Genomic DNA, 22,192 nt, shown 5'->3' with positions numbered 1-22,192 from the left:
TGTACTGCTTGGTTTGAACCAGCCCTGGGCTTTTTCAAGACACTGCTGCACAGCATCACATCATTAGTGATAATTATTAGTGATAATTATTATTATTATCACATCATTAGTGGCATCAGGAAAGCAGAGATCTTTCCACAAGCAAATACTCCATTCATTTAAAAAATAAACATCCTTCCATTCACAGCAGGTAATTTTTAACTGCTTGTTTATAAAAAGTATTGGTTATACCATTTTCAGTTCTATGAAATAAACCATGTGAAATGTAAACTAATTTCATTATTTTGACACAAACTTCTTGTCCAAATGCTGGTTTTGAATTTGATTTGTTCTCTGAGCCATTACCTGTGGCACTGACCTTGAGTGCAGTATGTGAGCATTGCTGCAATTTTTTTTTTTTGATTCTTCAGTATTAGCAGCTGTACATGACTTTAACCTCTCAGTTCCTAAGAAGTTCAACATTTAGAAAGTTTGGATTATTAAGAGGTCCATTACTGTGCGTACAAGTGACAAAGCAAGATCTGTTACAGTGATCTCATCTGCAGCCTGTGTCAATTAAATATATATTGAGTTATACGTCTAAATGTCCATAACTGTGCAATGATAACTGCAGAGGAAGAACAAGGGAAACAATACAGCCTGTCTGCAGAGAGGATTTATACTCAGCCCATTTTTCTACCTTGAAATTCAGTTTTAACAGCTACCTTGCAATTATTCTTACTAGTGATCTTGGCCATGCTGAAGGCAAAGATTCTCCCTGACTGCAGTGGGGTCAAGTTTGCACTCAGTTTTTGTTACTATAAATCAATTACAATGTGAAAGTTCACTTGGGACATATTAAAAATCTTGTAAATTCTGGTCTGCATTCTCAGTGAAGCTCAACTTTCAGAAGAAACAAAAGCTCATCCTCCATTTGAATTTGAAGGGTTGGAAGATGCTTACCAGGTTTTTTAATGACAAGGAAGTGTGTAATCATTCATTGCTGTACACAAGATTAAACTGAGAATTACACAGAATTACAGATAACAGTGCCAGCAAATTCTTTGCCCATCAGTGACCGAATGAAATTACCTATGAAGGCCTGATCATCTGAGGGAAAAAGACAATCTGGCCATCCCACAGTCACACCTGTAACCTATTCTTAGAATTATAGAATCATTTAGGTTAGAAAAGACCTTCAAGATCATTGAATCTAACTGTAAACCTAACTCTGCCAAGTCCACCATGAGCATAAGTGCCACATCCAGAGACATCTAACTGTCAAGATGAATAATGAGAAACGGGACCACCTTGCTTTGAGATGATTTATTGCTCAAGTAGCCAGATAAGATGTCAGTTTGAAGGTGTCAGATTTAGAGGAGCAACAAGTCAGCCATAGCTCAAGGTAGTTACAGGTTTTTTCTCCACACAGCAATATGTAAGCGTTTGGTCCAATAGGCAGTTGACATGAGACTTGTTTTCACTTATTAACCTATCACCTTTGCTTAATTTTGCTGCACTGTGTCTGTCTCTTAGCCACGAAGCTGACAGGTCACATACTCACAGACACGCCTCTACTGCAGTTTCTAGATCTCTAACCTACTCTATAAGTCAGATTATTACAGCTCAAACTTCACACTATTTTACCTAATATAATTTCTTACCTACTCTAGGCATATTCTTACTTATAACTATAGAGACATAACTTTATAATTTCTCTACCCAATGTCTGTGTACCTTCATCATTACATTAACCCAAGCTCTTTCCAAGGCTGCAGATCGAACCCTTCAGCATCTGTGGAAGTTTCTATTTTTCCATTTCCCACATCTAATGAACTGGTTTAGGACTACTGGAACAGGTTAGTTCTGTCCTACGAAAAGCATCCTGCTGGGAGACTGAAATGTCTGAACTATGAATTTTTAAAGAGTTACTCCCTATGAGAATCACAGAATGGCTTGAGTTGGACAGGACCTTAAAGCCCATCCAGTTCCAAGCCCCTGCTATGGGCAGGGACACCTTCCACTAGCCAAGGATGCTCAGAGCCCCACCCAGCCTGGCCTTGGACACTGCCAGGGATGGGACAGCCACAGCAATTGTGTAACAGACTAAGTGGGATAATAATTCCCTTGGAAATATCTTGCCCTCCAGCTGCTATCAGGAATCCTCTTCATCATTTTAAAAGTTACCAACCCTTATCACCAAATCTGGAACACCAGAAGAGTGTCCATGATGAGCAAGTTTACCAGAATGAATAAGTATTTGGTTTAAATGCAGCAAAGATGGAGAGAGAGAGAAGAGTAAAAACAGTCCATCCTCTTTTGCTTTATCCCAAAGGAGCTGAGGGAGCAGCATGGCATACACTCCTTCAAGCATCTTGCTTGCAGCATGGGATAGAATTGTATTTTAATGATTTATATAAGTAGTTGTCTTGACATTCTGCTACCCACCCCCCACCTCCACTTCTTTTTGGTGAAAAATGTGTTTCTTGCAGCTGTATCTGGAATTTCATTCCATTTGATCTTTTATCTGCAAGCTCCCACAACATGGGAGTGTTTCCCATGGCTCTTTACCAAAGCAACTGTAAGAATCCTGCAACAATGACCTTTGATTTCTGAGACACGCAACACGTGTCTTTCTATTGGAAACTTACATTCTCACAGAATGGATACAAGCATTTCTTGCAGAACTTGGATACAAAATATATAAAAATAACCACAGGAGACTAAATACATTGTTTTGGGTTTTTAAAAAGACAACCTAGGAGCAGGCAGTAAAATACTGTAATAAACCACAAGCAAGGCAGCCCTGAAAACTGTTGTGATTTAAAAAGTTCTAAAGCTGGGGACTCATAAAGGACCACTGTCACAAAGATCTAAGTGGTAACGAGTAACAAAGAGAGAGAAAAAAAGAAACAACTCTGCTGGCTCTGCCAGCTCCAGAAGCAGCAATCCACAAATCAAACAGAAATCTGCAAATGAAACTAGCAGGAGACCAAAAGAGGAGAAGCAGCTCTTCCTGCAACAATTTTCTTAGGAGTCAGCCCGTGTCCATTGCTGCCCCCAGCAGAAAGGGCATCCTGAACACCAGAGGGGCTGGAACACAAATTCCATGGAGAATGAAGCGAGGGCAGCCCAGAGCTGTTCAGAGCAAATTTTTAGAAGCTGACTGGAGCATGCTGAAACAACACTAAGCTCACCTCCCTTTTTGTTTGATAAGGAATTTATCACCTCTTCAATGATAATGAAAACAGTATCTGATACTGGGACTGCATTTACAGATGAAAAAACCCCAAAAACTTAAAATTCTTAAAGACCTGGCAAATCAAATGTATATAAAGCACAAAGGAAGAGGAGGGGAAGCTCTCTGGTGACCAGTGGCAAGACCCAGGGGAATGGAGCTGTGCATATAGCTGTAGGGGACAGAATGAATATTTTGGGGGAAAAAATTAGGAACTCTGTAGGGGATAAGTAGGGAAAATTTTGGAGGCAAAACGTGACATAATCTCTGGGGTAGAGAATGAAGACTTCAGGGAAAGATGAGGTGATGAGGAGTGGGCGTGTAGGGAAAGTTGTGGGAGTAAATCTTGAGAAAAGCTCCATTAAATAAATACTTTGAAGTAAAAATGAGGGAATTAGTGGTGGAAAAGTAGGGGAGATTTTTCTTTCTACATTGTGGATAACTGGGGGGAATACATCAGATAAAGAAATAAAATGCATGAGTAAAGCTTCATGTTCCCACAGGAATGCTTTAGGCATGTGAGCTTCTGAACTGCACAGATAAGTCAGGCTCCCACAGAAATCTTCCAAAGCTGGAAGGGGCAGGGAAGAAAACTCCAAGAGTGGTGTGGGAAGTGCTTTCTCCCAGGTCTGGACACCCCTGAGGTTGGAATGAATTAAAAATATTCCTTGTCCCTCTCTTATTCCCAGCTCAAGACTAAGCTGGTGTTCCCTGAGTGGCTGCAGGTCCCTGGATGTGGAGGGAGGAGGTCTCTGCTGGAGACTGGAGAAATGTCTCTGCTGGTTGCTGGGCCCTCAGTGGGCAGAGAACTCTGATCTCAGCAAGATGTGTTTGTGATTATTGAATCAATCCTACCTCCTTTTTAATGAGTTGTTTTAATTAGTCATCAGCAGGGAACACTTTTAGCTGTAGTAGGGGTCTTCCCAGATTTCTGAGCTTTACAAGGCAGGAGATTGACTTGGCTTGAATAATTTTCAGATAACATCTCCATGTTTGACAGCTGATCCTCATGCTGAAAGGATCCCACTTTCTCCCCTTCAGTCAACTCCAAGGCTCATTGCTCCCATCTGGGAACAGTGCTCAGTCTAGATCTTCTCATGGAGTACCCCATGGGGTACAAATTTAGCAATTAATTCTTCTTACCCCTGTCCAGTTCTAATTCCAAAGGATTTCGTGTCTGCCTTACCTGGCTGAAGTCTGGTTCCAGCTGTGTTCTTACTGCTTCAGCCACTTTAAATTTCCCAGGAATTCCACCAACAGAGTGACAGTGTTTTCCACCTCCTCCAGGATTCCCTCTGTTGGGTTTGGTTGCTAGAAGAATATCAAAACCTGGGCCCCCAGGGCTTTACTATCAAGAATTACATCCCTGGATTTGTTAATTTCCTAATATTATCTCTTCCCAACAAGGCACTGGGCATCCAAGGAACATAGAAATGGATGTGCTAACCACTGCTTATCCCTCTGGAATGTCAGAGCTTGGAAAGAAGAGCAGTTGGGGCTTTTCATGGTGGTACTCGTGATGTGTATTTTGCCTACGAGCCCTTTCCCATGTCTTTCCCTGTATCCACCAAAAACCCACCTGTCCATTCCCCAGCTGCTTCCTCCCTCTTTTCCTTTATCCAACAGAATTTTAACAGGTGAATATTCCCCTCTGGAATCACACCTTTTATTCCAAACCTAACAGCCAACAAATAATTTCCTCTGACCTTCATTATCAGGATTTCACCAAGAGCTGGTGGATGCAAAATGATCCTCTCCTGCTCCCTGCTGGATTCCTGGAGAAGGGATTCTTTCCCTTTTTCCCCCGCCCCCTTTCAGACTTTGTTCCACGGCTTTTGCTTCCAATTCTTGGATCCTTTCCATCCAAGCTCCAGGAGCTCCCAGCAGTTCTACACCCTTGTTTCTCCCATCCTGATAATTTCTCCAGGAACAGATCTGTGCATTTCAATTTCCTTCTCTTTCTTCCAACAATTCCCACCAATCCAGACCTAAAGCTGACACAAGGAGCACTCAGTGCCCACAAATCCAAATCCAGACCTTGCCATCCTTATCCAGCAACTCTGAACACACAATCCTGGAAAATCTGCATTAATTCAAACCTTACATTTATGACACAACAAATACTTCAAAATGCTCAAGAAACATCCTGTTGCCTTCAACTCCCAGGGGTTTCTGCTTTGAACTCACGTGGATTTGGGGATCTCCCAAATTCAAATCCAAAGGATTTCCCTGAAAAAACCTGTGCAGTGCATGCTGGAATGTGTGATCCCGTGAATCCAGGGAGTGTTAAAAGCTTAGTCCAACCTGAGCCACCATAATTGCCAAGTATCCCCCAAACATTCTGTTATCTTGGGATAACAGAACCCTGGTACTGCATTTCTAATGTCAGAAAGACAGGAATTACTATATTATCTTCCTCCTTTTTAATGACCTGCTTTAATTAGTTATCAGCAGGGACCACTTTTAGCCAGCTGCAGATAAGTTTCACAGATTTATTGTTTTGATCATGATATCACCAAAACCTTAAGCTTGCTAAATTAACCCTGAAAAGCTTCAATGAACAAATCCTGAAGGCATTGGGGATTGGATATCTTGGATCTTATGGCCTTTCAAGACCATGTTGTGTTTACCCACTGATTTTGGTTTCAAGGGAAACTCCCAGTTAAGAATAATCAAAATATGAACCAGTTCTCATGAAACTCAGCTTTCCAAAACTTTATTCAGGATAAAAAAGGATGGGAATGACTTTGGCAAACACACTGATGGAAAAAAAAAAAAATCTATGCATATCCCACAGTGATACAGACCAGCAGTAAGACCACTTCTCTCATATTTCTGCTTTTTGCCTTCCAAAAAAGAGACTAAAACTTGAAAAATTGAGTAGTATTTAAACTTCGGAGCACAGTATTAAAGAACAAGTTTCAGAAGCACACATCAAAAATTCAAGACTTGAGGCAAATGTCAAATTAATAAAATTAATAACAATATTATCTAGTTGAGGTTCCTTAAATTAACTGCAGCATCTTTGACTTTTAATTCTTGCTGAAAAATGAACCTTTTAAATACACAGTACCCATTTGTGGTACGGGCACAAAAGAAAACACAGTGAGCTATAACCTCAAATTCCTACCCAATCTTTAAAAATTGCTATTGTACATTGACACCTGTAACTATCTCAGCACCCAAGTACTTCATACATGACTAAATGTCCTTTCAGTCACTCTGATGTCATCACCAGAACAAAGATTTTAGTTTCCTAGACTCCTTGCAGGACACCTCTAACCTCAGCAGCATCTCTGCTGGTCAGAAGCAGAAGGTTGCAGGCAGAAGATGCCTGCTGTGTCCTAAAATCTAGGTAAAAGGCTGCTGTAAAAAAAGGATATTAAGAAAAAAATAAAAATTAAAGCTGTAGTAAACAGCTTCTAGGAAACAGTTTTAGACTCAGTGAGACACTTGAATTTGCTGTCAGTTCTGTGATTTAAGGCTATTCCCGTGCATCCTTACCAAGCAAACCCTGGGGAGATTTGCTTGATCAAGACACGGAGGTGATCAGGTGCTACTGCACCCAGAGCAGGGCTGTCTGCCAAAACCCTCCTGGCAATGAAACCTGGGCTTCCTTCAGTCCAAATCCATCTCTGGGAAACAATTAACAAGAAAATCTCATCCAGTTATCACCCAGCATTTTTTTTCACTGCACAGGGCATGCAGAAGAACTGCGTTTGTACTCCCATTCCATCACACAGTACTTAGGAGTAAATACAAAATTAAGAAGTTTTTTTTAAGTATCCCATACATTATCAAGAAAAAATTCAAGGTACTTGTGGAACAGTACCCAAAGCCACCTTCTGAAGTTTCTTTCATTGCCCAGGGATGAGAACTGCGACCAGATGGAAAAGTGTTTGCACTTAAGAGAGGTTATTCCAAAATACAAAGGAAACCCATTTTTTAATCACTGCCTACCTCTCTATTTTGATTAACGAGGCAGCTGCAACACCTTCAGTCATAAATGGTTAATTGGCATACTTCAACTCAACAAGCATCTTTAAACTGATGTTGCAAAGGTTATGGGTACAAGGCAAACACTCCTGGCCCTCAGAGCTCTGTAAGGATTACAATTTTGCATAAACAAGGTGAATAATCCAACACTTTTCATTGTTTTCATAGTTCATACTGAATAAAATCCTGGGTATGCACAGTGTTAGAAGTAGGATATTACTGCCACTTGATTACAGCACTAAGAAAAAGCATAAATGAGTGTGTGCTGCCCTGAACAGCTGCACTGTCCTCCCAGGACATGAGCACACAACACAGAGCACGAGGCATCACCACCTCTCTACACACAGGTTTAGCACAGTTATGGGTCTTACTTGCCAGAGAGCCTGAAAATATGAAGCATTTTTAATGTAAATGAATTTTCACATCGCTGTGCATCAGCCACCTCTGTAACTTTGTCCTGTTCCCCATTAAATGTTTTTTTTCCTTCCCTTCTACACAAGATCCCTGAATAACAGTCGTGTTTAGAAGGAGAACCTCATGTCCTTGGCATAGCCCAGTTTGTCCAGGTTGGGAATGCAAGCATACTGGATCATTGGAGGAGGTCCACACATGAGGATCAGAACATCGTTCTGAGGTGGGGGCAGGTGGTCTCTGATCATCTCTTGGTTCACAAATCCTTGGCTGTAATCCCAATCTGTTATAAAAAAATGAAAGTAGGGGAAGGGGAGCGATGTTAAAAGGAGGAAAAGAGAGATACAAATCACTTTAGAAAGGAGAAATCCTGCTGAAGAATTTGTTCCCAGCTGGAACACAGTGACAGTCGGTTTTACTGGGATTCAGGTTTAACCATCACATCTCCAGCTCTGGATGCAGAACAAACTTTTGCTGCTGATAACCCAAACTTTTGGGCACCATAAGACTGACACGTTTTTTTTCTCAGTTTTGGTCAGATTTCATATATGATAGTGAAAGTCTGCAGAACAGGCTTGAGGAGGTCCAAGGAGGAACTTTTATCCCAACTGCTAAGCTCAGTTCACAATTTCCCCAAAAGAAAGAATGGCAATCAGAAATTACAGGAGAACACTAATTGCAGTGGATGATACATCAACAGACTGTGGGGAGGGCAAATCCCTTCCCTCAGCATACCAGAGGTGTATTCTTCACAAGGAAGAGGAGGCATATGGCTTTTCCTACTCTGCCCCAAACTCCCAGTGAATACAAGTGTGAATCTATCCTGATGTGGGTGGGCATGGAATGGTAAGGAAGGTAAACCATGAGGAATGTTTAGCCTTCTCTTCCTCAACCTTGTTCAGCAAGTTCAGGCAGGGATCTGTGCCTGTGAGCTACACAGTGCCTCTGGTACTGCAGCTGCCTCAGGGAGACTCCAAACACAAGGATAACATGTTATATTTATGTCTGTGGGGAAGGAGAAAAAAAGGTCACCCTCCACAGGAGACAATGGCAAATATTCAGGTGTAGCCATGGGAAGAACACTGCACTGACACTGGCCTGAGGTGAGCTTCGGAAACACTTCTCTGCTTACACCTGACCCTGTGTGCATCCCTGTGTGGAGAATGATGCTACTGGATGCAGACATTCACTAAGCAATAAATGAATCATGAAGCTCAGAAACACACATATGACACAGCATGTCCCCTGGAAAGCACAATAATATTCAGGAGTTTCACATGAAGTGGCACTTCAGGTCTTACTTTCAGGTGCTGTGTCCAGCGTGTACCAACACTTGAAGCGACTGGGATTCTGAGCCTGGATCTCATCGAGCTCAGAACGTAACAGGATATCCTTCTCAGTCTGCAGGACAAGGAAAACAGTGATCACACCCTGCATGTGAGTGCAGCCCTCAGATGGCCACAGAGCAGCAGCTACTGCACAGCCCTGAGAGATGGAAGAGGTGATTCAACTCTGTTTTAAAGACTGAAGAGACCAAACCCAAGTTATTTCCACACCTAGCCTGTGGCAGAGCTAATAAAAGGCTCATAACTTTCCCAAATCCTGACCACGCAATGCCTTCCCTCCACAAATAAAACAAAGCAGAACCATCACTTAATCAGGGAATCAGAAGAATAAAGCCCTTTTTAGCACTATTACATCAAAAAACTAACTATGACTGCACAGAAATATCTCCCTACCCCTTCATACTGTGCCATCCAGACAGAGAAATACCAGGTTTTTCACCTTTGCCAATTTGAGTATCATGAGCACTGCCATATGGAGACTGTTTGGTTTTTAAAAAGCATGGGGAACAAACAACCAAAAGGGTATCAAGTTCTAGTTGGAACAATAAACATTACTTAGGGTATCAAGTTCAGCTCCTCCCTGATGTAGCATGACTGAAGGCCAAAGGAAAGCCTTATTTCCCCAAGAGCAGCTGCAGCCTGGGCAGGAAGGAAAAGGGTAGGGACAGAAAGTGCTGCCATCGCCTGCAGGCATAGTAATTTGGCATGGAGGTCGCCACCAAGTCTGTAACTGTGGGGATAAGGAGGAATGTGCAGCAGCTACTCCAGAGAAGGTGTTGTTCCTGGATCTGCAGCTGTGGGTGCTCAAGAAAAACTCCTGCTGGCTTGGGTCAACTCAAAGTGTGCCAGCCAGAAGCACAGTAGGAGCCCATGTACGCTGTTGTAAATACTTTAAAATATTTTTCAAAACTGCTTTCTATTTGTGGAGTTACTGCGTCCCCTCTTTAAAGCCAGGGGCTGATGTTTCCATAGGCTGTGGCTAGCAGGCAGGGAACTGTTTCCCAGGCCCTCCTTCCTAGCTGCAGTGGGTTTCCCATGCTACTAAAGCAGCTACAGCCCTGTGTTAGCCATTCTGAATAATTCCTAGCAAATCCTGGCCCTCCTGTGCTGATACCACTGCACTTAATGCCAAATCCAAGGGCTTGAGCCAGCAGCAGAGAGCACTGGCAGGGCTCCTCAGAACAGGGAACCTCAGTACATGGATCATAGCTCCTGGGCTGAAAAACCTCAGGTTATAACTCAGGTAATCACAGAACTGCCTGGGTTGGAAGGAACCTTAAAGCCTTTCCAGTTCTATCCCTCAGGTTGCTCCAAGCCCCATCCAGTATGGACACTTCCAGGGATGGGGCAGCCAGAGCTTCTCTGGGCAACCTGGGCCAGGGCCTCACCCCTGTCACAGGGAACAATTCCTTCCTCATATCCAATCTAAACCTACTCCTGTCAGTGTGAAGTCATTCCCCCTTGTCCTGTCACTTCAGGCCCTTGTCAAGAGCCTCTCTCCATCTTTCCTGTAGGCCTAGATACGGCCTACAAATTAAATGAGCACACACTGAATATGAGAAGAAAAGTAGAGAAGAGCCTAAAGAAGCTAAAAACCACAAGCATGAAGTGAAGCTCACCACAAATAATGACTCATAATCCAGACACAAATGTTCATTAGAGGGAGAACTTAAAAAGCAGAAAGATTCACAGCGGAAGACCATCAGGTGCCCAGCAGCACACCAACATTTGGGCTATCCAAGAAATCTCTCTTGCAAAGATTCCATGGATGAGAGAGCTTCCCTCTGGCCAGCATTCAGGATGCCACACCTCAAGGAGCAAGAGAAGCACATAAAAAACTGACAGAGGGTACGGAAGTGAAAGCAGACAGCCAAGAAGAATCATAGCTCTGTAACTGAGGGACCTGCTGGGGGGACCACAGTTAGTTTTAGTCTCAACCAAGATGTTCTCAGACAGAAAGATTGCACAGACAAACACTGCTGCAAAGCTGGGGAGTTAAAATTGCTGAAAGAGACAAATGTCCACCCCTTTCATGCTTCCACCAAGAAAGATGGCTCTGAAAGTCTGCCCAAACAATTAACAACTTGCACAAAGGAATGCAGAGCTTTAACATTCATAAACTGGATTAGAAACAGAGCAATGAGTCACAGGAAGGCAAACATTAGCAAACATTTCTGTAGTAATGCTAAAACCTCAATTTGTCACAGTGCTTTTATAGGGGAGGTTTCCAACATTTCAGTTCACTTCTCCCCTCAGGGTTTGTATCTCTGTCATTTTTTTTGCTGAGAGGAGTCCTACTAGGTAAGTAAAACACTACAAACAGAAAAAAAGGACAGAATTACCTGATTAGCAAACAGCAGCTGGCAAGTGGTGGGGTCATCTTTGTCCTTTATAATTGCACGAATAATCTGCAGCATTGGTGTTATCCCTGGAAGAGAGAGGCAGGTCCGTGATGTGAGGATGGGGAGTAAATAAGGGACAAGTGGGAAAATGTGAGCCATATGCATCTACCAGCTGTCAGAAAGCACAGATGAATCTTTACTGGTACCTACCAGTCCCCCCTGCAATCATCCCCACGTATTTCACTGTCTTGGTAACTGGTTCAGCTTTCTTTTCTGGCCGAATATCAAACTTGCCTGAAGAGAGAAAGATATGGGAAACACTGAAGCAAGCAGGAAACACCTCCTGTTATCCCTTTCCAGCACATCCTGCTAAATTAACTTAGTTTCAGCCCTGTCACCCCTCTCTCCCAGAGAACAGAAAAGGTGAAGATGTCCTGAACTATAGCAATCCTGAAAGATAATTTTAAGATGTGAGGTGGTAACACCAGACACTGATATGGGTTATGACTTATCCCTGACCACAGCCTACATACACTCCACCTGTATTTCAATTTGCTCACATCCTATACCCCCAGTGATATACACAAGCCAAGATTCTGGAAACAGTTGGACATTAAGGAATCACTCTGCTCTGAGAGTTTATTTCCCCTGAGCAGATTATTTTAAGGGAAAACATAAAATATTCAGCATAGTGGGGTTTTTTAAATTTTTCTCTTTTTGAACTGATTAGCCCATTTCAGCCAAACACAACAGAGTCTGAAACTCCCCAAAATGTTGTGTTGTATTCACAGCTCTCTTCATCCACGATAACATGAATGCTACATACAAAGCTCTGAAAAAACACGCGTCAGAGTTCTGCTTCACACAAAACTGCCAGAAGGTTTTTGTGACGCATTTGTGGCTGCATTATACTAACATGAGGTATTTTACATTGACATAAAAGTAATGCCTACTCATAAAGTTCATTTTTACTTGGGAAATCAGCAGTGGACAGTGCAAATACCCAGTGTTTTTGTCAGTGTATGAACTATGTCCATATAAGCACGGAAAAAACCCATGCCTTACTTGAGAACAGCGTCAATAAAAAGCACTTCTATAGTAATAAGACCTATTTCCTATACTGTTCTATCTATCTGTTCTATCTGTATGTATCTGTTCTATCTTCCAAACTGGTCTTGCCTTTTCCTTTGTACACAAGGAGGCCACTTGGTCCTCTGAAGTCAATGGTGTCCCCTATTTTCAGGCTGTCCAAGTATTGAGACATCTTTCCCCCATCAGGAAACTTGGGATGGACACCTCTGAAGTAGACCTGTTAAGAACAAAAATGAAGTAGTTCAATCTCACAGCTCAGAGAAGGCTATGTGCCCTTCAAATTTTTAGGTACAAATATTCCTCATGCAAAGAACACAATTACTCCATAAAGAAATGCAATGTCTGACTGACAAAAGATGAAAATGCCACTCCTGCCACAATTTTTGGACAAAGACCAGTGATTTCTCCACTGTAGTTCTGCAACACAGAAAATATTCAGATAACAGATAATAATCAACACAATTTATACCCAAGTTAAAAAGGTAGAAAAATAAAGGAAAAACCCAAACCACTGCGATTCCAAACTTCTAAGCAAAATTCTAAGAGGAAATCCAGTGCAGATATTAATATTTTAAATTCCTAACATCTTTAAATGATAGGTAGTCTAGCTACTGAGAGGCAAAATGAGACTACGTTATCACAAGTTAAGATTACATTCTTACCAATTACATCAGTCATTCCCACTGCCTGGATCAGTAATGATACTGATCACCACTCTCAGTGATCATGATGACCAAAAATTCCATTAGCTTCGGAGGCAGCTGCCCATTCAGTCAAGGTTAATTCCTTATTCCAGAAAGATTAAAAAGCATATGAACATCTACACAGAGGGTGGAAAATGACGCAGCATCTCATGAGACACCCTCACTAAAGAAGTGCCTGCAAAATGCCATGTGGACTGTAGGTAATGGCACATTCCTGAAGAGAAGCCAGCACACCAAATTTAACATAAAGGCACTGCAAAGGTGGCTCAGAAGCTGCCCAGCCTGAGAAGGGAGCATGACATTCTCACCTTGACAACAAGATCCACAAAGCCCTTGTCATCATCACTGGAAACTGGAGTGTAAGGTCTCACAACCAGAGCTCCATCAATCCGTGCAGACAGGTAGATGTGCTGCCCTGTTGCAGGGAAAAAAAAAAACCCAAAACCTAGTTTTCTTTCAAAATATTTTTCTTTCAGTGGATGTGCCGAGTTGGTATGGACTGAAATGCAGCCTCAAAGCTCTAACTACCTTATTTTGGGGCATCACTTCTTCCTTTCTTATTTTCCTGACACTGCAACACCTTGCCAGAGTTGCTAGCCATGCAGAGATCTACCTGGAAGGACAGACAACTCCACTGCTAATTCTCTGTGTCAATCATAACTTCATACATTTACATTTACCAAAGCCTGAACTGTACCTGAGATCTTTCAAAAGGTGGGATTTGTCTCTCCCAAACAGACAAATAAAAGGGACACAGGAGGGGAAAACTGTCCAATGCTGTTCACACATCTTTATTAATGTATTAGTTGTAAACTGCCACAGTTTAGTTAAAACTGAGTTTGTAATTGTTCTTGCTTTGACCACAGATCCCTCATGTCTTCCAGGAGCTCTCCAGCTACCTTTGATAAGGCTGCCTAGACACAAAGGACTTTTCTAACCCTGCCATTCCTCCAGCTTAACATGTGAATGCAGCGATCATGTTTCCATCTGTCACATATCCATCCTCTGAGCTCTCTACAACCATTTCTCTTCTCAATGTCTACATATTTTTTTTTCTGAAAAAACAAGAAAAGAACTAACTTCTATGGAAGGTTTTCCTATGGAATTCCAGCATTCTGAAGACCCCCAACTGAAGATTAACCAGGAGGGGAAGGAGAGATTTTGAGTTTTGTTCGTTTTATCACCATTAGGTCAATGGAACAAAGCATCTCCAATGACAGCGCAGCTCCTCTGCTGGGACCAAAAAGAGGGAATTTTACCAGGAGCTGGTTTGCAAATTATCATAATGACCATATTACATTAGCTCCAGAAGCAGCTGACCCTTCAGGCATGGTTAATTCCCTACTTCAGAAGGAACTGAAGGTGAAGGAAGGCTAGGTGAAGGAAGATGTGCTGCCTGGTGACTTGGGGAATGAGCAACCATAACTCACCTGCAGTTGTACACGGATGTCATATTCCAGTAACCCTCCCAGCAAAGCCTGTAGACATCTTGCTAGGACAGACCAGGAGGGAGCTGCAGCAGGGAGCTCCTGTTCCTCCTCTAGGGCAGAAGTGGCTGCAGGCACAGACCCACAGACCCTTGGTGACCACTGCAGACTGTCAGCCTGGACAGTGGGGCTGCTACTGGGGCCCACCTCACAAGAACTGGCACAAAGCAGAAAAGGTGCCCCTCCCAGAGAGAAAATGTGCCTTAGACCGTCACCTGTTAGAGCTTTACCCCACCCTGACAGGACATAAGTTGGCAGCCTCTGCATGGTGCCACATACAACCATCTCCCTCAGAATTAAGCTTTCAGTGTTTTAGGTGATATAAAGCAAATGCTGGCGCTGGACTAAACAGCATCTGCCACCCAACTGCAGTTCTGCTGTTCCCAGCTGCTTTTCCATCCTCTGCAGCTTTCAGCTCTCTCTGCTTCCCCAGACTCACTCTGCAAACCATTCCTCAATGTCCATTTTGGGTAAGCCAGGGAAAGGAGCTTTGCTTTCATGGCTACTAAAAAGATCAATAGTGTGGGAATTCCAAGTACAGAAAGCTCTCAAGATCTTCTAAATGCAAGCTCAGACATAGACATGAACACAGGGTTTGATTTAAGACCTTGGAGAAGGCTTCCAGATTTAGAATCGTAAGCAAGAATGTGAGTTCAGATAGAAAAGACATTAAGCTTAGTGGAAAATTTTAAGGTTTTAAAGTTAAGATATATAAGCAGTTATAAAGATAATAAGAAACTTAAGGTATGACAAGTAGTCTTGTGTGTCATTATGATTGGCTAAAAAAGTCTGCACTGCAGCAAAGAAGTATAAAACAAAATAATTACCAATTGCTGTGAGAGTAGAAACATTCTTTTGTGGCTTTAGTTTAGTTTATTGGCTAATTAACCTTTAAAGGACCCTGTAACCTGTGGTCTTGTGACCACTGACTAAGAATACCTGGTGAATAAGGAAAAGACACACTTACTCCTTCATGAGACCATAAAAGAAGAATAAATCATGCTTTGAAAAGTCTTTAAGTGGTCCCATCTCTCTCTCAAATCCCGATACAAGAGATTTTTAACACCCCAAACAAGAGGAACTTAACACCTGAAAAAGGGTTTACAACAACCACAAAGCACAGGAGCCAGGGATCAGTGCAACAGCTTGTTAAAGCAGAAGTCCTATTAAACACAAATCACAATTAAATGCTCTTTATACAAGCAGGAGGAAACAATGGCACTAAGCTGTTATGGAAGGCACCACACCACGTGGCAGGGCCTTTGGAAACAGCTACCCCTGGGTGATTCAAAAGCTCCACGAAATTCAGAAGTAAGTAGATCATCTGGTAAACCGCATGAGTTAGAGAAGTGGATGAGAGTGGTGCCTCAGGGCATGGAAAGGGACTGCAGGGATTCAGCCCCACAGGAATAACACATGCTGGAAAGCTGAGACTGGAAAAGTACAAGTGAAGACCTGTGTTTGTTCTTACTCTCTCCATAGAAACAAGCTGGATGTTCACTCACATACACTGCACTTCAGAGCCTGCAGACTACTCACAGCAAGGATAATCTTACAGAGCTCTCAGTAACAGCTCCAGCCACATGAGCAGTATTCCAAATTCAAAACATAAGGAAAACGCCCCAACAAAATCTCTTATAGTATAATTAATGCAAGCAACACTTGGATCCTTCACAAGGAACATACCTAGAGGGAGACCCAGAACGTGCTCCATGGAAGGGAGAGCAAATCGAAATCTCCTTGTGTCATGACTAACTTCCTGAAAGAGGAAAATCAAAAGAAGTCACCTCTGTTGCTGGGATTTAATGATTGCGATTTATGTCTAAAACAAGACAAGTTTGGCATCCAGTGAGATTAAGAATTAATGACACTTAATGATACTTGTGTGCAGATTAAGACTAAGTGATAACTTTCCAAATATTATGGATATTTACACTGCCTTCTGTGCGAAGGCCACAAGATAAAAATTAATTAGCTCTTCAATTCTCATTTCAAGTTTAAATATGCAGCAGTTCAAGGCCAAAGTACTCTGATTTTCATCTCTCAAAATCAGATTAATTAATCATTTCAGTGGAAGTAGCAACCTGGTTCCTTTTGCTATGGTAAGGTCCTTAAAAGTATTTTCCCTGTAAAAACTGAATTAATCCATAAATGAAATTGAAAAGAGCAGTATTTAGATATGAACAAAATTATGACAATATACGCAGCCCTGCTGGGATAATTAGTCTAATCTTTATTAAGAAAGTCACACCTTGAATAAAATTTTGGCAATAAGTAATTAAATATTATTTCTTATGTAAGTCTTATGTTTGAAAAATCAGGTCACATTCATGGGAACAAAAAACACAACAAAAACAAAAACCAAAAAACAGCATACAGCTTAATGCCTCATCCAGTGACTTTCTGTTTTTAAGGGTTTTGTAACCCTTATTTTGTTTGCTTAACTGTTTTTAAAGTAACCAATGGAGATTAATTTCTTCCTCACAGTTTGTCTCATCTTTCCTTACTATGGTCATACAGATGAAATTTTCTTCACAGTACCTTATTTTAAGGCAAATTCTGAAGGAGAAGGGAACTGATTGGCAGCCTCAAAAGGGCTTCTCTGTACTTATGTGTACTCAGGAGCAGTAACTGCCACTGAAAATTTCTTCAGAAAGACAACTAATGTGGACTTCACACTGCTGCTCTCACTCTGACTGCTGCTGTTTCTGTATGGAAATTTCAGCACTGTATTGAAATAATCACTGGATTTTGCCAATAATGCTGCATGCAGAAAGAACAAAGCTCTGAATTCCCACTTAATCATCAATTAAAGTTGAGGAGACTAAACACAAGTATTGGAAGGCCACAATGAGGTCACCCCAAAGCCTTCTCTTCTCCAGCCTGAACAATCCCAATTCCCTTAGCCTTTCCTGACCTCATGAGAAGTAAGAAGACTATAGTAACAGTGTGGTTGCAGTGCACCTGGGAAATAAAATCAGCAATGCAGCACAGCCCAAGCCACAGGGAAGCTTCCAGTTCCCAAAAGCCCAGGGCTCAAAATGATAGTATTTTTTTTTTTTTGTTTCCTTTGACAGAACCAGTGAAAGCCAAGCTATCAGTACACCCTCTAAACCTCAAACGAAGCTCTGTTCCAGTCCAAAGTCTTCTGATAAATTCCTGAATGGCTCATAGCTTTAAAAAGTCAACACTAAAAATATCCTCAGGTGTGTCATTACACCTGAAAAGCCAAGATTTCTCTCTCATGGTTTTGATGGTGGGTTTATCCAAGGGAAATCCTGACTTTGCAACTTTGGTGGCTTTGGTGGCACTTCCCACAAGCTTAGTTACCAATTTCTGATGGCAAGATCCACCCCTGAAAGCATTATGACTTTCCTCTGGTATACCACTTAAGCAAGAATTTAATTTTGTATCAGGAGGCTTTACTTATAACAGAGGGAAAGAGGAGCTGAGACAGCTCAGGTGCTGTGAGGACTGCATGACTTGAACACCTTTCTTCCTGTAACACGTTACAGTACATCAATCCATTAACAGGAACCAGTGTCAAAATAGTTCTGACAGCTGCTGTTCAATGCCACTGACCATGAAAAAGCTGCCTGCTCTGCCTGACAGCAGGACTTGTGTCCCTTAGCCCAGCCAGTGGTGCACAGTTTGGGAATTTCTGCTGATGTGCTCCACAGCATGAGACACCTGTGACCGATCATTTCTAAGCAGCATTCTCCACTCTAAACTGTTTGGAAACAAGCTGCTTGCAGAACTGCAGAACTGAGTTTTATCACACAAAGAGCTTTTATAAAGAAGTCCTTTCCTCATCACCAAAGCCTTCAGAAGCTGTAAGCATTTCACAGCACCCATGGAAAGGTCATGCTCAGCACTGCATGTGCACCTACCTCCTTATCAATCAGCCTCAGTGCATACTTCACTTCTGGGTCCTTCAGGGTGATTGCAGGCTGGGGATTCCTGAAAAGCCTCATGAAGGTGGTGTAGATCAGCCATATTGGGTATGTCACAACCTGACGCAACTGCAGCAGGACAGAAACACATGTACAGAATGAGAGAGTTGTTTGGGTGACAAGGAACAGGGTACCATGCCATGGCAATTTAACCAGCAAAAAGAACGTGTTTATTTGAGCAGGAAGAGGAAGCATTACTTAAAAAATAGTAATAATAATAAAAAAACATCCCAAATACACAGATTTGCCTCATGAAGACTTGGCATCACTCCTGTGTTGAGGCACTTGCACACCAGCACGGGGTTGCCACACTGGCTGCTGGACAAAGTGAGACTGTCACAGCTCCACATCCCCAAGTACCCTGATAGAGAGGCTGAATCCCCATCTCCAGCAGGCACACAGACATGTCACACATGCGTCCAAATACACACAGAATCACAGAATGTCCCGAGCTGGGAGGGGCCCATCAGGATCATCCAGTCCAGCCCCTGGCCCTGTGCAGGACACCCCAACAATCCCACCCTATGTCTGAGAATGTTGTCCAAATGTTCCTTGCACTCTGTCAGGCTTGGGGCTGTGAGGATTCCCTGGAGAGTTCCAGTGCCCAACCACCCTTTGGGGGAACAACCTTTTCCTGATATCTGACCTAACCATGTGGCTGGGCACACTGACCAACACAGCCAGCCACACACAAACAGCACCAATGGGCTCATCCTGTTCCCCTCTGCACCGATCAGGATGAAGGTCCATGAGTGGGAATTCCATACACACACGTGTAGGAGGTGGATTCCCCACAAGCTGGCTTTGCCCTGGCAGAGTGTGCCCATTCTCCAGGCTCCCCAGCTGCTGCCATCTCGACACAGAGGCCACTGTTGCACAGACCAGTTCACAGGCCACCCCACGTGCTGCAGACACCCCATCATTTGAGGTCTCACACTTGAGCCCATACTCTCTCTGGCAGCTGAGCAGGGCTTTGCCAGCCATGCCACGCTGCTGCCGGGTGCTGGCAGCACACACACACCCTCCAGCTCCAGAGTCTGGGTGCAGGCACTGGTGCTTCCACCACCACACAAACCTGTGCCTGCAGAGCAGCATCCCTTCCCTGGGAAATCAGCTAAGCTGCAGGACACAGCCAAGGGACAGCCCTTCTTGTCCCTTTACCATCGTTTTCCCCACATCTGAAGCCCTATAAGACAGGAACAGATTATGCTCTTGACACCACACCACCCTCTTTGCACTGGGGCAGGAGAATAAACAACTACTTACAAAAATCCTCTTTGACTCAATACTTTATTACTTAACACTGCAACAGAGGAGAGGGGAAAAGCATGACTATAGCAAAAAAATAAAAAAAAAAAATTACCTCAAAGTTCTGCCTGCTTAGCTTTCACTTTCATTTTATTTTAAAGGGACCTGAACAGTATTTTAGAATGTGACAGTCCCTCAAGGAGGCTAAAAAAGCTTCCTACATTATTAATAATAAAACTGTGGGACAGCATAAATTCTTTCTTAAAATGCTACTGTACAGGTTTAAAATGTATCATCACTGTGTACAGCCTGAGGGCACACACCATGCTGTATACACACTGCATTTTTCACTTTTATTTGGGAATACTGAAAAAGCTCCATACAGGTTGTTTCGGAAGAAGTTGAAGTTGACAGGAAGATCATTCCTTAACTCTCGTAGATCCACCAGATTACTGCAGCTCTGGGAAGAACTTTTGTTATTGAGTCACAAAAAAAGGGCAGAGGGAGGGAAGTTGTTCAAGGTGACAGAGCAGCAATTAAACTCCTTAATGAGAAGTTAACATGCAAGTGAGGTCTGGTGGCAATAGCAAGCTGACTTTGCAGCAGGTGTTTCACATGAGACATTAATAAGTTAAAACGGTTTCATTTCCAAATGTGGCTATCTAAACTGAACAAAAAAATACTGCTGCTGTTGTCAGGCAATGACAAATAGTTTTAACACAGCATAAACCTCACGGAAAACGACTTGTTAATCATGGTCAATTAGTGCAAAAGTCTCATGGGATTTGGCCTGGAAAGAAACAGCACACCCAATACTTCACAAAGATATGTTAGTCTCTTACTCACATCTGTCACCAGGTGGGCAGAAAAAAGGGGAAGAACTGAAGGCTGAATGATTACAAAAAGTCATGCTTGCTAAGAAAAGCATTCTCTGGGTCAAAAGTGGCCTATATACTCTCAACACAGGGCAGATAAAGACATTAATGAAGGTAACTGCACAGCTTCAGGCCTCCAGCAGCAGAGAGCAACAGGCTGACCACAAGGCCTAGGAATCACTAAATGGGGACCTTGTGACTCATGATTTCCAGCTGCACAAATCTTTGCAAACAGACAAGGCAGAATTAGTAACTGAGCAGGAATTTTTATTAATGGAAAGAGGCCTCTGTGTGATAACAAAGAGAAAAGCCATGGAGACTGCGCTGCCAGGGTGTGGTGAGCACAGCACAGTCCAACACACAAGCTCCCAGCTCGACACCCCAGCACTGCCCTGCCCTAACACAAACCAAATCCTGCTTTTGCATGAGAAACCTTGTACTCTCAGCTTCAAAAACCCTGCTTTTGAAGTAATCTCAGCTAAACATTCTTCTCATCTGTTTCAGAAACCAATGAGAGGATAACGGGATTGCTTCACTTCTGCAGCTTTAGTCTCATCTCCTCCGTCCAATGCACCTTATGAGCAGCTGCTCCCAAACGAACACAGTTGAATCCAGCTCCATCCTGCCCCTTTCCCAAACCCAGAGAAAGAAATGCTTGAGCACAGGAGCAAAGAGCCGTAACAGGCAGCTGAGAAAAGAGGGTACTGATGCGTGGCAGAGATGACAGCGCTGCAGACCCACTGCTCAGCAAGCATGATTACAGAATCGTGGAATGGTTTGTGTTGCAAATAACTTATAGATCATCACGTTCTAACACCGAGGGCAGTGACACCTTTCCAGGTTGCTCCAAGCCCCATCCAACCTGGCATTGGACGCTTCCAGGGATGGGGCAGCCACAGCTTCTCTGGGCACCCTGTGCCAGGGCCTCATCACGCTCACAGGGAGCAATTTCTTCCTCATATCCACTCTAAACCTACGTTTCTATAGTCTGAAATTATCCCGACGGAGGAAAACACTACAAGCGTTCAGATACCCCGGAAATAACAACAACAATAAGAAGAAGAGGTATCCGCGGAGCTGGGAGGGCAGAACTCCCCGGCCAGGCAGGCAGCACAGGCACCAACACCGCCTCGGGCGCCGCGGCCGCGGGACGGCCCCGGAGCCTCCGCAGCGGGACCGCGCGGTGCCCGGGCGGCGGGAGGCCGCGGGAACACGCCGGGACACCCCGGGACACCGCCGCGGGAACACGCCGGGACACCCCGGGACACCGCCGCGGGAACACGCCGGGACACCCCGGGACACCGCCACGCCCCGGAGCGCTGCGGGCGGAGCCGGGGTTGGGCAGGAAGGGACCCCAATCCCGGCCGCCCGCCAGCACTCACCACGCTGAGCCGTGCCCCCATCGCTGCCCCGGCACACCGCGGGCACCGCCCCGGCACGTCACACACCGCGATGAACCGCGCCTGTCCCGCTCCGCCCCGTGACGTCAAGCTCAGCGCTGAGCTGAGTCCCGCCCCGTCG

At 43.5% G+C, this 22,192-nt stretch overlaps 1 protein-coding gene across 1 annotated transcript; it reads right to left on the bottom strand.

Moving 5' to 3' along the window:
- Positions 1 to 5,917: 5,917 nt before the first annotated feature.
- LOC131591930 (NADH-cytochrome b5 reductase 3-like) lies at positions 5,918 to 22,192 on the bottom strand. Its single transcript, XM_058863058.1, has 9 exons — positions 22,054 to 22,192; positions 18,486 to 18,617; positions 16,282 to 16,354; positions 13,417 to 13,523; positions 12,492 to 12,621; positions 11,523 to 11,606; positions 11,313 to 11,398; positions 8,926 to 9,025; positions 5,918 to 7,907 (listed from the first exon to the last, which is right to left on the bottom strand). The coding sequence occupies exons 1-9, from the start codon at positions 22,072 to 22,074 to the stop codon at positions 7,735 to 7,737; spliced, it is 906 nt and encodes a 301-aa protein (XP_058719041.1). The 5' UTR covers positions 22,075 to 22,192; the 3' UTR covers positions 5,918 to 7,734.

The sequence above is a fragment of the Poecile atricapillus genome, chromosome W (genome assembly GCF_030490865.1).
Source record: "Poecile atricapillus isolate bPoeAtr1 chromosome W, bPoeAtr1.hap1, whole genome shotgun sequence".
Taxonomy (NCBI): Eukaryota; Metazoa; Chordata; class Aves; order Passeriformes; family Paridae; genus Poecile; species Poecile atricapillus.
The sequence above is the reverse complement of the archived record's forward strand: the minus strand, read 5'-3'. Positions and strand labels throughout refer to the sequence as shown.

Bases quoted from the DNA above. Each gene is read 5' to 3' on its own strand.
- LOC131591930 (XM_058863058.1), bottom strand. From the start codon at position 22,074: ATGGGGGCACGGCTCAGCGTG. The intron at 18,618-22,053 runs GTGAGTGCTGGC...GTCCTGCTGCAG, and splicing joins TGGGGGCACGGCTCAGCGTG to TTGCGTCAGGTTGTGACATA. The intron at 9,026-11,312 runs GTAATTCTGTCC...CTTGTCCTGCAG, and splicing joins AGCTGCTGTTTGCTAATCAG to ACTGAGAAGGATATCCTGTT.